Source organism: Chamaea fasciata, unplaced genomic scaffold, assembly GCF_029207755.1.
Source record: "Chamaea fasciata isolate MVZ Bird 193981 ecotype frontalis unplaced genomic scaffold, bChaFas1.0.hap1 SCAF_2, whole genome shotgun sequence".
NCBI classification, from domain to species: Eukaryota; Metazoa; Chordata; class Aves; order Passeriformes; family Sylviidae; genus Chamaea; species Chamaea fasciata.
The window spans coordinates 35,569,601-35,585,606 of record NW_027094087.1 but is presented as its reverse complement, the minus strand read 5'-3'; the positions used below and the strand labels follow the sequence as shown (position 1 = coordinate 35,585,606).

Below are 16,006 nucleotides of genomic sequence, written 5' to 3'. Positions count from 1 at the left end.
ATTCAGCAGAAGAACCAAGCACAGTGAAACGCAATATGTTCATTATTTGTGTCAAACCTTTAGTCATAGCTCAAGGCTATGAAATAAAGCACAGAACATAAACATGAGACGCAAAACCTGACCGCCACCCCCCACTGCCCCACTATCACCAGATTTGCCAGATTTGTTGTCTAAAGTCAGAAGAGATAGTTACTCAGTTTCTGTGCATCAGGATCCTTGTCAAAACAGTACTATTTCAAAGTACTGCAGTTCCATGGATGGCAAGTATCAAAACACTTGGCTCGATAAACTACTCAGTTCCCTAAACTATTCTCTTGCAAGAACTGCCTAGGGAGTTTGCAGTCATATCTGTCTCAGGAGTTTAATAGATTCATCTGCTTTTATTGTTTTGGAAGTTTTTCTTAGACTGCAGTCACAATGGATCTATTGCAGGCCTCCTTCTGTTCATATGTTCCAACAAACAGCCCTTACTAATTCCCTTAGGCTCTACCACGAACAGGGTCTGACCCACGGAGGAAAAATTAAAACACAACCCTTACCTTGTTTCCTCTGAAGATCTTTCCATATCTGGCAATGACAATCTTCCCTGTACAGTTAATTCCCATTTCACGCTCCAGCTTAAAAAAATCTTCCGTACGGCCATAATTCACATACACCAGATCTGCCTGGGCAGAAAAGTAAAGCAGTGTTGTGGCAACTGGTCAGTCAACAAACAAAATACCCATTATCAGAAATACAGTTTCATTCACTATGCATGACAGAAGATTTTTAATTTAATTTTTATTTTATTTCTACAAATGAGATCCAGTGCCCATAAAAACAATTGAAAAAGATATCCACAACATTCTATAGGAAGCTTTGGGTCAAACTTCTGACATTTGGATATTGTCCTGCACTTGACAACAGTCTTAAACACAATCTGGAAAATAAACCAGAGTACTTTAGGAAACTAACAAACCTCTCTGGCTCTGACAAAGCAGCGGTATGCCTTGCATACACAAATACTCAATACTATATAATTTCACTCATCTATGGAATGCAATGTTGTCCCTGAACTGTTCCATAATGAATTAGCAGATTGAGTGAGGAACTTTTGTGGCCTTTGAAGGCATTCATTTAATCTAAAATGTATTCTAGCTTGATAAAAATATTGCTGCTTCTACCTGTGCCTTAAGCAAGTCCTCTATATATGACTGAATAATAAGGAGATATCTGAGATGTTTTCAAAATTTTCCATCAAGATAAAAAACGTTTCACTTATTATGTGATCCAAAGATTAGCAATTTGAGAAATCTCTTTTTTGCCATAAAAGACTTCTAACCTTTGTATAATATGTGGCTTATCTGTGCCTAAGCATTTTTTAATTAAGACAAGTGGTAGTTAAAAGTACTGCAAAAAATATTTTGAGAAGTTGGAGCAATCTGTCCCAGAAAATGTTTCAAAAATTAGGTAATAGCATCATTACATGATTTCTTTTCTTACCTCTGGCACTCCTTGTGCTGAAAAAGCATTATATGGTGGCAAAATATTAGTAACATTTTCATACCCCTGTGGAGGTGGTTCAAACAATGATGTATTGAAAACCTATCAAAAAAATAACAGTAGCTTTTGGTCAAACATTCTAGGCACAAATTCATACACTAAGCAAATTCTAATTATAGTTTAAACTAAAGTCAGAAGAGACAGTTATTCAGTCTGTGTGCATCAGACTCCTTGTCAAATAATTACTATTTCAAAATACTGCAGTCCTGTGGATGAAAAGTATCAAAAGGCTTGGCTTTTGCCAAGTTATTTAGCTTTGTCAGCAGTTTAAACTACAGTTTCCATAAATTGATAGCAAAAAATACAGTTCTAACTAGTACACATAAGTTCAAACAAAAACACAGGTAGGGATTTAGAGCTGAAATTTTGTAATAGAATGCAGTTATGAATACTAAGAGACAGATCACGTGTCGAAGATGCTCATCAGTCACTGCCAGAACCTAACTAAGGAAAGAAGTAGCTAAAAATTGCCAAGAGGTGGCGACAGTAAAATCTATCTGGTTCATCCATGCTATCCCAGGTGTCTTTTGTGGTTTCTCCCACCTGCATTATTATTCTCTTTATCTCTTATCTAGTAATACTCCAGTTAAACATGCTGCCTTTTATCACTATGCATTGTAGCACTCATGTTGCTTTAAGGCGCAGGTCCACATTTGTCACCTTGTGAGATTGTAGCTGAGACACTGTTACAGGGTTTCTGGAAGAACTTCTTCATTCTTTCACCTCCTAAGCTCATGTCATCCCTGAGAACCTATTCCTTACTTTCTACTCTGGCTCTTCATCCCTGCCTATGTGCTATGATGCTTCTCTAGTAGATCCACCTCCTCTCCTTGCTCAGGATCCTTGTCAGAATTTACATCTGCTTCTTTATTTCCCTGGGTATTCAAAAGGGAGAAGATGTCCATACACTGGCTAATTCATAAGTACTACCAACACTAACTTAGGAGATACCATAGGAAGCCAGTGGGATCAGGTTCAGAGCAAGGGAAACAAGGCAATAATACACAAAATTGATAGTATCTCTGCAATTCCTTACTTCAGCATGTTGTGGAAGCAAATATTGTACAGGTGTTCAAGCAGGGTTTGGATAGGTACTTGGAAAAGAGATGTAATGAGGGTCACTGACTGGATAAATGCTTGGAAAAGGCCTAATGAGGATTTTTCAAGAGACTAATTGCAGCAGATTCAGAGAAACCCTGAGCTGAAAACAGCTAGACTCTGGAAGAACTGCATGCCTGAAGTACATTTCTTTGTTCTTAAACATCCCTGTGCATCCACTAAAGGCTGTTTATGGAAACAGGATATTAGCCAAGATGTATCCTTAAGCTGAACCCTTCTAACACCTCATGGTCTACTGGTATTAACTGCAGCCTCTCCACACGTTTGAGGCCCTGAGATCTCAGCCACTTTGCTGTGTTTTCTGCATAGCCTGGAAAACCATTTCTAAATATGAATATGTTGCACTGGAGGCTTTTTTTTTTTTTTTAAACAATATTAAGCACATGCTGAGCTGAGTAGGTGAGAATACAGAGGAAGACACTTTTTTTTAACAGGAATCACTGGGGTTTTTTTGGTTTTACATAAACATAGTGTTGTCATTGAAAAGATCACCTCATTCCCTTGATCATCAATTACTGAAATGTAGTTTGGCTGCTTTTCATTTGGGTATGAAAGAAGCACATCATAATTAACAAGTTCTGCTGAATCCAATCCAAATTCCTTCCACTGGCCTTGAATTTTTTTGGCTAGAAGAAGATTCTGTTCAGTTCCTGCGAGGTGAGGCAACTTGGTAAAGGAACTAGAATAAAACAGAAAACCACTATTAAGCAAAAAATGCAGAGAAACAATAGGTGAAATAAGATCAGTGTGTATAAAGCTAATCTTCAAGACACATTGTATGGACAGTAAGGTCTTACAGTTTGAGCTGTATAACATGATTTCTTAGCAGAGTCTGCATCAGGACATGAACAAAATACACTCAGAGCAGAGGATCTTTCCTGAGGCCTTAAGATAAGTCAGCTTTGCATAACAGGAATAGCCACATCTACACAAGCAATGAAAATCAATGTCAAAGATTCAGCAAAAGAATATTAGCAGTATGCAAGAAGCAGAAATAAATATAGGAGAGCTACATATTCAGTAAGGAGCCTTCCAGATAATTCTGGTATCTTATCATGGATTTGTACTGTTGTCATAACATGTCCTAATGTCTTAATAAGTTTAACTTGAAAATCATTACATTAAATTATCTGCACAGGTTTGCTCTTTTTTCTTAATCAAAAGCCTGAATAACAAAACCTTCTTAATGACATTTACTTCCATATCAGATACAGCACGTCATGGTGATTAATAGTCAGAAGCAGAGCCCAGTCCCTCTGAGCTACCCTACAGAAATCTGTGTACAATTTGTTTGGCCTATTGGACAAGTAAGGAATCGTGAAAGCTCATCAGTCATCCAAGTATGCTCCATCAACTTCCAATTCCCAACTGGCTACTTGTCAATAGCTGCCCCACAGATGTCAGATACCAGCAATTACCATTCATTAGTGGTAGCAAATACCATAACTAATATCACTTCAGCCTTTCATTTCAGACTCTTTTCAACCCCTGTTCTGCAGTGTGCACTTCCTCAGCTTCCAAAGGAGATTGATGTTTAAAGCCCTGTTAAAGTCAAGGTGGTTACAGCCACTCCAGTGCCTCCACTCCTGCAAGTAGCCTGTCATTTCCGTATGGAATATGCTGACCATACACACAAATAGTAAATAAATGCTGATTCTTCCAAACTTTATTTCTCTCCTTCAAGTGTTTGAAAATAGATTCTAGACGGATGTTTTGTCACCCTTCCAGGCCTGAAGCTGACCAGCTCAGAGTCCCTCCAGGTTGTTCTTATTAAAAGAGGCGCACAAAATCAGCCTTTTTCAGCCCCTGAGGCCTCTTTCTATCATCAGAACTTCTCATCTACAGAAACATTGCAATCATAACATAAAGATCTTTCACATGAGTCCCACCTGGCCCCAGGATTTGAATGCATCCAAATTCTCTAAGTAGACCACAACCTTTTGCTCTCTGCTGTTGTCGTTCCCTCCCTTTAAGCTGTGAGGGTATGCACCAAAGTCTGGAAGCAATCTTTGCCAAACCCTTGTTACTTGTTTGCTTCTTGCACTTTAATTCTCACTAGTATTTTAAGTACCTTTCAATTCTTCAAGTATACTAAATACTACATATGCCATCAGGAAAAAACACACATGATTGGGTTTTTTTTTCCAAGTTTTCCCTTCCAAAAAGTTTAATCCTTTCCAGAGCTATGACACAATGCTAAGACCAAAGCCTGAATTTTCTGAGACTTAGGGGGTTTTTTCCCCCATGTGATAAAAGCAGGTGTAGTAGTCTGAAAATTGAAGAATATAGATCAAAATTCTTAAGTTCACTTTTTTTATGCTTTTGACAAACCTTTTGGAAAGCACGTTAACACAATTTCTCTGCATTTCCTGATTTTTTTTTGAATTTGGGGAAAAAAAAAAACCCCAACCAGCATGAAGCATTTGGCCCATCACCAAAGCAAGCAGACAAATGAGAAACCACTAATATCCCACGGCCAAGAGACTTTGGCATAATTACAGAGCTATTTCAGGCTATGTTGCCTAGATTCTCAGTCAAGCATAATGTTCAGGAACTCTCTAATATTCTGAAAGCAAGAAATACAAAATAAGATTAGGCCTGTAGACTTAAAAACTAATTGATGTTAGGCATGAAACCTTTGGGTTTAGACTAAATGTATAGAAATCAAATTTGTCAGTAATCTTTTGATGTTCTTGATGCAGGTGCTGACTTACATGCTGAATTACAAACATTTTACTAACCAGAGTTATATTTATTTACTTTTCATGTGAATATATTTGTTCCTCTATAGAAAATATAAATATACACAATAATGTGGGGGCTTTTCATTACCAGTTGGGAAAAAAAAAGGTATTTTTATATCCCTAGAATTTTAGATGTTTTGAAAGAACTGCATGGATGCACTATGATGCAAAAAAAGTGTATTTACTAACAGTTACATCATGCAAGCCTTAACCAACCATACACACACACTGAGCATGGACAGAGCCCTTTATCTTTGAAACACAAAACAGGCTATAATGAGATGTCAGAGCTCCCAATTAACAGCACATTATTCAGTATGGCCACAAAAAAGGAATTTTAAGTATACATGCAACTCAGTGCCATGTAAATTTGTAGCATTAATTTTTAATAGATTAAAATTCTACTTAGACTAGCTGCTCAAACTGAAAATTTAAAGAGACACTGAACAGATGATCAGTCAGATGTAATTCATGCCAATCATCCCTAATACAGAGGAATCATCTCAGTCTGGAAGAAAACAAAGTTATCTGAGGTTAGAGCTTCAGATACTTGTGAAGGAAAAAAAAAAAAAAGCACACTTCATTAAATTATGAAGATGAGAAATCATGAAGCCTGGTAAGCACTGGCACTAATACAGCTGAGGGAAGTACATGACAGCACAACCAGTTCAAAAAGGCAATTTCAAAAGCAGGGAGGGGGGAAGGAGAAGAACTGTAAGCCTCTCCCTTCTTCCCTCAGACATTCCAAACTTTCAAAGCATCTTAAAAGCTCTGCTTTCAGAGGCCCTTCCTTGGAGCTGATGTTATCACTTTCTGGATTTTTTGACAGATAAAATTGTCTAAAAAATGAGGCACAAGGCTTACCGAAGAAATTTCCTGATGTTCTCTGCTTTCATTTCAGTCACAAGTTTCTGTCTCACATTTTGATGGATATCTGGAGAGTCGGGGTTTTTCTCTGTCAGTTTTGTAAACCATCCTGAAACACATTCGAAAAGTTTCCTAATTAGCAAGAATGTCCTCACATGTTTGAGCACAGGTGAACCTGTGGTACTAAACAGTTAAAAGCACGGCGGATGAACAGGGCTTAGAGCACCCTCTGCCAGTGTCTGAAGGCTCAAGCAGAAAAGTAAAATGTATTTCATTGACTGAAATGCCTAAAAGTGAAATAATGAAAAGAGTAAACCCTAAATCATTGGTAAATTCCCCTTTTAAGGCAGACTCATTTCTCATTAATTTTAAACTATAGTTTAAATTCTTGATCAACTGTTTGTAGTGTGAGGTTTGAATTCTGATACTCATGATGAAATTTCTTTATTTAGCTTATGCATGTATTTTAAAATAGTTGTGTAAATATATTTAAAGTGAAGGTCTAGGACTCAACAGCCACCCTTCCAGCATTGTAATAGTTACAGACTTGGGGAAAGATGGGGTTAGTCAATTTAATAATTAAAAGAATAAAGTTAACTGTCACCCAAGCGAGTTTTAAAATGTTTATTCAGCAGCCATAAATAGTACTAGGAGAGGGTATATCAACTGTATGAGTTTGTCTTAAGTAAAAAAAAAAAAAAAAAAAAAAAAAAAACCAAGAAAAAAAAATCCACAACAACCTTTTATTATTATAGCTAGACAATCCCAAACTGGGAAAATTTTCATTAGACAAATACATGTGCTGTCACATGCACAGTGTATATGACGTTAGACTTAAATACAATTGTAGTAACACTCTGAATGGAACAGTGATGCTTGATCAGACCAAAAGTCCATCTTGCCCAGTATCCTGTTTAGGAGTAGGGCCAAAAGATGATGTTCAGGGAAATGTATAAGCATAGCACAAGCACCAGAAATTAGCAGCTCAGGGGTCTCCTAAATTAAACTAATATTTTGTATATTTAATAGCCCTCATGGATTTTTCTTTCATGCTTTAATCTTAGGTTTGTGCTACAACACAAGTTTAAAAAGGACATGCAATTTTAATTTAAAATCAAATACTGCAATCAACTTCAGAAAAGAATTTCAAGTAAAGTTCATTGCGCATAAAGAAAACTTCAGTAACTTGGCTGTCAAACTCCTCCTCTACACACTACCCTTAATTTCTAAAATAGCAACTGAATAGGAGCATTTAAAAATATCTTCAGTAAAAAACAGGAAATAAAAATTTAAAAAGAAAAATCTGGGAGGTCTTGCAATCGCTGAAGTCTCAGACTCTTGTATTTTCTCTTTGAATGCCTGGCTGCCTGTTTTGGGAGGCTGTCAGTTCACCAGGGCTCGTCCTGAGCCGAAGCACAGAGCCGTTCTGTTCCTCACTCCCTGAAGACTGAAATTGCCAGACAGAAAACCTGAGAAAAGCAGTGGGACGAGTACTTTGCCATGTCCCTAAAGAGCAGTACAACCTCCCTGCTTGTGTATTAATCACAACGGGAGCTGCACACAAGTGTGTGTAGGGGAAGGAAGCCGGGGCTGAGCCGCTGGGTCTGTGTACTCACCTGTGAGAAAGCCCAGCAAGAAACAGCCGAGCAGCCCGGGGCACACCAGCCACGCACGGAGGGTGGCCCTGCTCCTGCTCGCGGCCATGCGGTCAGCGCTGGCCGGCAGCTTGGCAGGCTCTGAGGGCTGGCAAGCAGCTGCCTTCTTCCTCCTCCACCTCCTCCTCCTCATTCCACCCACAGCCCCAGGGCTGTCCCAGCCTTCTTTGCTTCTCAGTTCTCATGCTGCCTTACCAGCCTGGGTGATAGTGATGATACGGTTTTCCAAATGCAATAACACTCTTCCATTTCTTAGTCTCACCCCACCAGACAGTCTCTGTGTAGCTGGGTGTGTAACAAATCTCTGTAACAAATATGTACCCAGGCTGTGCACTGAGCAATGTACACGTAGTATTCAAGATGCTAAATGCCTACTAATTATTAGAACTTTCTGGATTTGAAAGTTCCTGTTTAAGGCTTGTTCACAACCTGTTCCAGTGGAAGTGGCCAAGAGATGAAATTAAGGGAAAACTTGTTTCCTCTTTACCAGCAAAAGAAACACTGAGTTGCTTTCCTTTTTAATCCATAGTAACATTAATCCTCAGCAAGGAATGTACACTTACAGCAGCTGAGAACATAATTTAGATTGGCCAGTAAGAACAATTCCAGACATCATCCAATTTGCAACTAGGAAAAGTTGCAAATTTATGTCCTATATTCTCTAGCTACTTGCACTTAAGATTACAAGGTTCTTAAGATCAAGTTTTCCTAGTCTAATGTAGTCAAATACATCAGTATCTCATGGGGAAGGAAACAACTTCAGCCCAGGGAACAGCCAAAAAACACATTCTTACAATCATCACATTTAGCATAAACTTATTCTGACCCTGTGCATCACTTCCTGCTGCCAAGTTCCTTCATGGCTACATGGAAGCCAAGACTGATCTTTCTGGAACTGAGGACCTGCCCATTTGAGACCAATTATATATGGCTGAAGACAGGAAAGTTTTTCTGGAAGCCCAGGAATGCTCCAAATTCCTACCACTAACTCCCAAAGTCGATAGTTTGTGAAAGAAATGTCAGTACTCTGAATATCAAAACTTTCTTAAATACATTATGATGAGCTGAAAATATTCAGAAAAAGCAGAAAAGACTGATTGATGTCCTAATTACTTAAACTAAGGCTTTTCAGAGAAAAATTACACAACCTGGGTGTTCCACATAATTCACAGCCACTGTCTTAAGCACAGGGATGGATGTCTTTGTTCAAATGATAAGCAGGTCCAGTCTTGTGATTTTTTTCCTGTCATTTCCCAACTGCTCATAAACCGTCACAAATTCTGAACAGCAATGACATTTCTCACCAGCATCTGAATTGACATATACAAACCAGATGGAATTCCACCTACAGAACTCATAAAGAATGAGCATATTGATGTATTATTAGCATTTATATGGCACCACAGGTGTAGGACTGGCACATAATAGACAGTAAAGTGACAAGGGCTTTTGGAGATTACTATCAAAATTAGACCTCACATGATAATAACATCAGTGGAGGAAGAAGGTAAGAATAGCAACTGTGAGAATGTATGAAATGTATTTATTTCTCTGCGTACGACTTTTTAAAGTGACAAGGGCATTAGCAATGCTAAGGTTGAACAAGCAGCAGCCAAATGGCTTCTACCACTTAAAATACAGTCTTGTTACTATTAGTTACTAGTTGTGACATGTTCTTACATGCTGTAGATTAGCCACAGGTGGAGTATATTTTGTTAAAATTGAATGTGAGTATAAGGTACAGTGTAAATCTATCTTCAATCACATGCTCTCCTCAACAAAACTGGGGCAGGAAAATAATATGGAAAAGCTCACAGGTTGAAATGAACACAGGGGTATCACTTGCTGATTACCATCATCAGCAAAACAGATTCCACTCAGGGAAAAACAATTTATTACAAATTAAAATAGACTTGGATAGTGAGAAACAAAGCCAAAAATTAAGACATCTTCTCCCATATTGCAACCATTTTTTTCAACTTAACCTTCTTTAGTCCCAACTCCTTTGTGCCATAGGCTTGCCATATACAACACAGGGGCCATCCTGGGATCAGGCCAGACATCCTAGGGTATCTAAAGTGTGATAAGAACCTAACTTTAGGCACTTAAATTATGTTGTACTGACAGTGTTCATTTCCTAACAGCCAGTGCCATTTGGGAGCTCATGGAGTGTCCGATACCTCTAGACAGAGCAAACCTGTACAGGGCAGCATTTGTGTCCTGCTCTGGGGTAACAGCTTCTAACAGCTTCCTTCTCTGGGGTAATTCAGATTTTTTCTGAATACTGCTCTGTGTAGCCAGGGTGCTTACTATGGCCTGCACCACAGGCTCCAGGGAAATCTCCACTCTGACACCTGGAGCATCTCCTTCCCCTCCTTCTGCACTAACCTTGGGGTCTGCAGGGCTGTTCCTTTCACACTTTTTTACTCCTCTCTAGTCTGGCTCGATTGCTTCTGAACACTAACTTTCTTCCCCTTCTAAAATCTGTTATCTCAGAGGTGCTGCCACCACCACTGATGGGCTCAGCCTTGCCCAGCCGCCATCTCAAAGCTGGTTTGCATTGGCTCTGTCAGACACAGGGGAAGCTTCAGGGCTCCTCACAGAAGCCACCACTGTAACCCCTCACTGTGAAGATGTTGTCACACAAACCCAATATAGATGGGGACAGACTTTTTAGTAGGGCCTGTTGCAATAGGTCAAGTCATGGTTTCAAACTGAAAGGGGGTAGATTCAGACTAGATGTAAAGAAGAAATTTTTTTACAGTGAGAGTGGTGAGTCACTTGCCCAAGCTTCCCAGGTGGGTGGTGGATTCCCCATCCCTGGAAAAATATTCAGGTCATTCTGGACCGGGCTCTGAGCCACCTGGTCCAGTTGAATATGTCCCTGCTCACTGCAGGGGGGAGAAGACTAGATGGCATTTGGAGGACCCTTCCAACCCAAACGGATGAGTTGTATTCTATGAATCAGCTTGGTGTGCTGTGGAGGCTGGTGAAAAGACTGACACTACTACACAAGAATTCTTATTGTCCCCCTGGGATCATATCTGTTTGATATACCAACATTTTGTATTTGCTTGCTGAAAGTATCCCTGAGTTATCTCACCTACAAACTCCTTGGAAGAAAATCAGTATATGAAGGCTGAGTAACGACCATTCACCCAGGTGAAACAGAAGCGAGATGAGGTTTGGTTGCATGCATCCATATGCACACATACACAACACATACATCATTCAATCACAAAGCCAGAGGTATAGTATGAAGTCTTAAAAATGCTCCTCAGAATAACTGGAGTCAGAGAAAAATGCTCCTGACATGTGAGATCCAAAATAAGGCATGTCAGGAATGCAGTCACATATGTGAGAAGGTGGAAGAAGCTGTTCCAACTCAAACCTCATCTCACTCTTAGCTGTTACTGAGCATCTCACTTTGTACCCAAGGAGACACCTCAGAGCTCTTGAAATGGTCAGTATCCCAAAGACTCACCTTCCTCTGAGTCCTTTCCTGGCCACATCCATCAGCCACCCTGTTATTTCACATGGGGCATTTTCAGCTAGAACTAAGATATTACCAGTGTGAGAGACTCCTACAAGAGCATTGCTGATAATAGCTGAGTATTTTACTCAATTTTGAAAACACCCATTTCAGTCTAAGTTTAATCAAAGGTTTGAGGCTAAAAGGAGATAAGACTAACCCAAAGTAGTCAGAGAAATTATGCAAAACAAACTGAAAAGATTACAGGGGTAAAAGGACTCTTTTAGCGCAGGTGAGAAAAAGGGTTCAAACCATAAACTCCTGAACATAGAGTATTTCTTTAAATTAGTATCAATTTTAGCATTATCATGAAAATTATGAGTTACTGCATATGCCTCATGCTGAGTTCAAGAGTAGTGAGAATTGCTCATTCTGACAGTGAAAACAAGAGTGAGGTTCAGCTGAAGCCAGGAGCACCCACAGGCAGCTACATATACTCTACTCACTTTAAACACATAAATCCCTGGTAAAATAAAAAAGCTCAAAAACTGGCAAGGATACACTTGCCAAATGCAAAACTAGCATGCATTTGTGTGCTGAATGGTATTCAGCACGAATTCTACTATTCAGCCAAGTAGTAAAGCCAGTAATGCTACATGAAACACCAATGAATGCCAGGGCTTGTAAACTGTAGGTTGTAGCTGCTCAGTAACTGGGCCCTAAAGCTTAATATCTGTAGCAAGAAAGATATGCTACTGTTGTGCTGCTTGACCTACTGTCTGACTAAAGGTTGAACTTGTGGCTTGAGAGACCAAGGGACCCTGATCTGTGGGAAAGACAGCTCTGGCAGGAAAAATGGCAACAGGGGAATGCTCAACTGCAATTTCAAAACAGCAGTTTCCTTCTGAGCTGCCAGTTGCACAGTCCCCTGAACTCTCTCATGGCCTCTGCAGCTTTTCTATCAGATTAAAACGGTAGTAGATGTTCATTCTTTGAGTCGGACTCTCTCTTATCTTGAGCTTCAGGAGGCCATTATCATATTCCAACTAAAAGTTTACATTCCTGGCAGCTGATAAGTGCAGCTTGCAAACTTTGACCCTTTCTTCCACAAGAGGAATGTACCCAGTGAGGCCGAGAGTAAAGGACTGTGCACTTCACCTTAAGGCCATTCCTCCTTGTCCTTATAAAAGTCCCTCTCCAGCCTTCTTTATGCCCTTTAGGTACTGGAAGGTGCTCTGAGGTCTCCACAGAGCCTTCTTTTCTCCAGGCTGAACAGCCCCAGCTCTCTCAGCCTGTCTTCAGAGCAGAGGTGCTCCAAGCCTGTGAATTAATGGTTCTCCTCTAGATTCCTTACACCAGGCCTTTCTTATACTGGGGCCCCAGAGCTGGACACAGTACAGCAGGTGGGGTCACACGAGAGCAGAGCAGAGGGATAGAATCCCCTACGTCAACCTGATGGTCACACTTCTCTTGGTGAAGGATGCAGCTGGCTTTCTGGACCACAAGTGCACTTTGCCAGCTCACAATGAGCATCTCATCCACAAACACCTCCAAGCCTTTCTCCTTAGTGCCAGTCTCGATCCATTCTCTGCCCAGCCTGGATTTGTGCTTAGAATTTCCCTGATCCAGGTGCAGCACCTGGCACTCAGCCCTGTTGAACTTCATGAGGTTCACACAAGCCTATGTCTTCTGCCTGTAGCCAATGGAAGAGAAAAAAAATTCTGCTCTTATATCCTGTTCCCTGCAGTGATTAGGGAACAGGCAACAGATTTTTTTAATGGATGCTGCTGGTAGTTTAAGTGTCTAACTAATTCTGTATTTTGTGTAGTCCTGGCCCAGATGTTATCTGTTAACTATTGCCAAAAAGGGCAATTAAACTAATTAAAAGGGCCCTAAATGAAACAATGCTATGCTTAGGCCAGAGATTAAAAAATTATGTCTTCTAGACTGAAAGAAAAAGTTGCTGAAGCAGCATACAGGTCACATAGGGAAAGATCTCCACAATTTTGGAGTTTGGCACTTCAGTTCATCTTTCTCAGCAATAGAAAAATAATGTTATTTCATCCACCTGGTCAACAGGAGCTGTTTATTGCTGCCCCTCTCTGCATGGTGGATTTGGCTTATCATTGTCCCAATTGCTGCAGACGAAATCATCTACGATAAGTTAACTAAATTAACCTGGCTAATTTTTTCCAGAGGTGGATTATAGACAGTCATAACGAATTCTCCACGGGTAAAAGTGGGGCAGTGGAGCAGACAGCAGTGACAAAACAAAAAGTCAGCAATGCCTCCCGTCAGCACTGGATTTGGGGGAAGACATCTCCATTATTTTACTCCAATCAGTTTCATAAAAAAGTGAAAATAACTGGGCAATAACTATGGGTATAATAGTATTTCCCATTATCTGGTAAACTAGGATATTTTATCAGAAAGACAAACAGTTAAGCAAAATAATGACTTAATTATAGTAACTTGTCTAAAAGGTTTTAATGTGAAGTGCAGAAATATTTATGATTAAATGAAGCCTCGTGGGAAAGAAAATAATATGCCATGGTACTGAAAACCATCAGATGACAGGACAGTAGTTTAAGACATGGTAGAGGCCTCAGCTAACATGGCACATCAAATCACACAAAATATTAGCAGTACAAGAGGTTAGTAATAATCCAGTGGCAAAATTTCAGATGATGGGATCTGATTTTGAGTCTCCTCTGTCTTGGTTGTCCCATTGTCCATCATAAGAGTAAGCAGCACATGATAATCAGACATACAGACTCTACAAAAATTGTAATAATCTCGTATCCTTTCAAACTAAGGACATGACGAATTTTCTTTGCTTCTGTCTTCATATTAAAAACATCTCTAGAGGGACACGGCAAAGCAAGGGTAGATTTTAGTTAAAAGAATAACAGTAGGGTCTTCAGCTTGAAAGACGTTTTGTGACATGACTATATGTCTGACAAGATGTATTGCCTTGTTTTTATTCCAGTGACTAAAAGTTTCTTGCTTAAATTTATTTGCAAACAGCTGCAAGGTTCAGCATGTGAGGAAAAGAATGTCATGGATGAGTATTCTGGGCTGGCTGCCCAAAACTTGTTACCATTATTATACATGCTGCACACAGTATGTGACAGTTTCCCCATCTCCATATCCATCTCAATCTTTGTGGAAAAGGAGGGCTGAGAGGTCTGTCTTGAGGTAAAATTATGCAAACCCAGGGTAAATAACAAAAAGGCAACAACAAAATTAGTAACTGATAGAAACATGAAATGAATTCTGTTTTCCTGAAGAACTATGGAGATTGCTATAATAACCAAGCTAGAAAAATTCAAAACTCTGAAAATAAATGCAGTGGTTACCAGTTCTTAAAATACAAAGCTGAGAGAAAACCTGAAACATCATCAGTCTCAATTCAGGAGACATCTAAATCCTGAGGTCTTAAAATAGAGTACATTACCTTGTTAACATTACTAAATGCATTCCACTTTAGTATATTATTTGCAAAGACCAAGATTTTCTTTTTTTTTTTTTTTTTGTTCTTTGTCATAATCCTCCTAGTGTTTTCAAATGCTCCATTTTTAAGGCTTCTGAAAACCGTCACATTTAGTCTTCACCGACAATTATATTGTTCATATTTATACCACTTCCTTCAGTGTTTCTGCTGCTGCCTGCACAGTGAAGGCTGCAATGGAAATCTGCCTCTTCACTTCTTCCCAGGCTTCATGCTGATCAGCTTTGCTTTCAATATCAAACATGGCATCATAGATTCCTGGGAAGGACTCTCCTGCATATTTGTTGTGGCTGCTTGGAGCAAAGATAACATGTCTGTAGGGAAGTTAAGGGAAAAATAACAATATTATGCATTAGGAATATGAAACATACTATTTTGTTTTATAAACCAGCTGTAAACACTTGACACTGAAGATGTAAATCAGTAAGATTGTTGCAGCAATAGTAGCTAAAGTCTATGAAGCAAGAAAATAACATAAGCTACATTATGCCATATGCATTCCACACCCTTAAAGCTACTTGATATAAAGTTAACTAAAGTATTTTCTTTCCTCTCAGCTTAAATGAAATGAAAAGATTTTTTAAAAGCAAGATTTTTTTTTCTCACAGATATATAGTCTCCAACAGATACAGGTATGCTTTGATGTAGGAAAGACTTTTAACAAGACACTCTTCCCAACAGATTTTTAACCATGAACTATCAGAGGTATTTAGACTGCAAGTCTAAATTCCTCCTTCTGAAGTTAGTTTTTAGTGGAGAGATTACTGTTCTGAATTTCGCAGATTGGTAGAAGGACCAAAAAACTGGATTTGATTCACTGCCTCTTAAATGAGATGTACTTCTTGAACTGTATGAGTGGGTCACTGAATTCCTTCCCTGCTGTTTCAGTACTGCCCTCCACACTACATTTGCTAGCATGGCTGTACTCTTAAAATTGATCAAATTGTAGGTACTTCAATTATACACTATATCACTTTCAAATAATAAGAACAACTTCCCAAAGTTCCTACAATTAAAATTATTTAAAATTACTCCAGGGCTAAATTTTTACATATATTTAGAAGCATAATAAAACCAAGAGAAATTATCTGAATAG

General features: G+C 39.2%; 2 protein-coding genes across 3 annotated transcripts in view; both read right to left on the bottom strand.

The window, feature by feature from the left end:
- Positions 1 to 7,976, bottom strand: part of LOC136285038 (N-acetylated-alpha-linked acidic dipeptidase 2-like) — a 30,486-nt gene extending 22,510 nt beyond the window's left edge. Inside the window, exons 1-5 of one of the 2 annotated variants that reach the window (XM_066175671.1) lie at positions 7,889 to 7,976; positions 6,270 to 6,381; positions 3,154 to 3,340; positions 1,483 to 1,584; positions 540 to 665 (exon numbers count right to left, since the gene is read on the bottom strand). In XM_066175671.1, the coding sequence (XP_066031768.1) occupies positions 540 to 665; positions 1,483 to 1,584; positions 3,154 to 3,340; positions 6,270 to 6,381; positions 7,889 to 7,976 (615 nt within the window). Of the gene's footprint in view, positions 1 to 539; positions 666 to 1,482; positions 1,585 to 3,153; positions 3,341 to 3,458; positions 3,685 to 6,269; positions 6,382 to 7,888 lie in introns of those variants that run through there. The other variant, XM_066175672.1, reaches the window with a different exon arrangement.
- A 1,408-nt stretch (positions 7,977 to 9,384) lies between these two features.
- The window catches only part of LOC136285037 (putative N-acetylated-alpha-linked acidic dipeptidase), a 30,273-nt gene continuing 23,651 nt past the window's right edge, over positions 9,385 to 16,006 (bottom strand). The window contains exon 19 of the mRNA XM_066175670.1: positions 9,385 to 15,224. Within this exon, the coding sequence (XP_066031767.1) occupies positions 15,035 to 15,224 (190 nt within the window). The 3' untranslated portion in view covers positions 9,385 to 15,034. The remainder of the gene's footprint in view (positions 15,225 to 16,006) is intronic.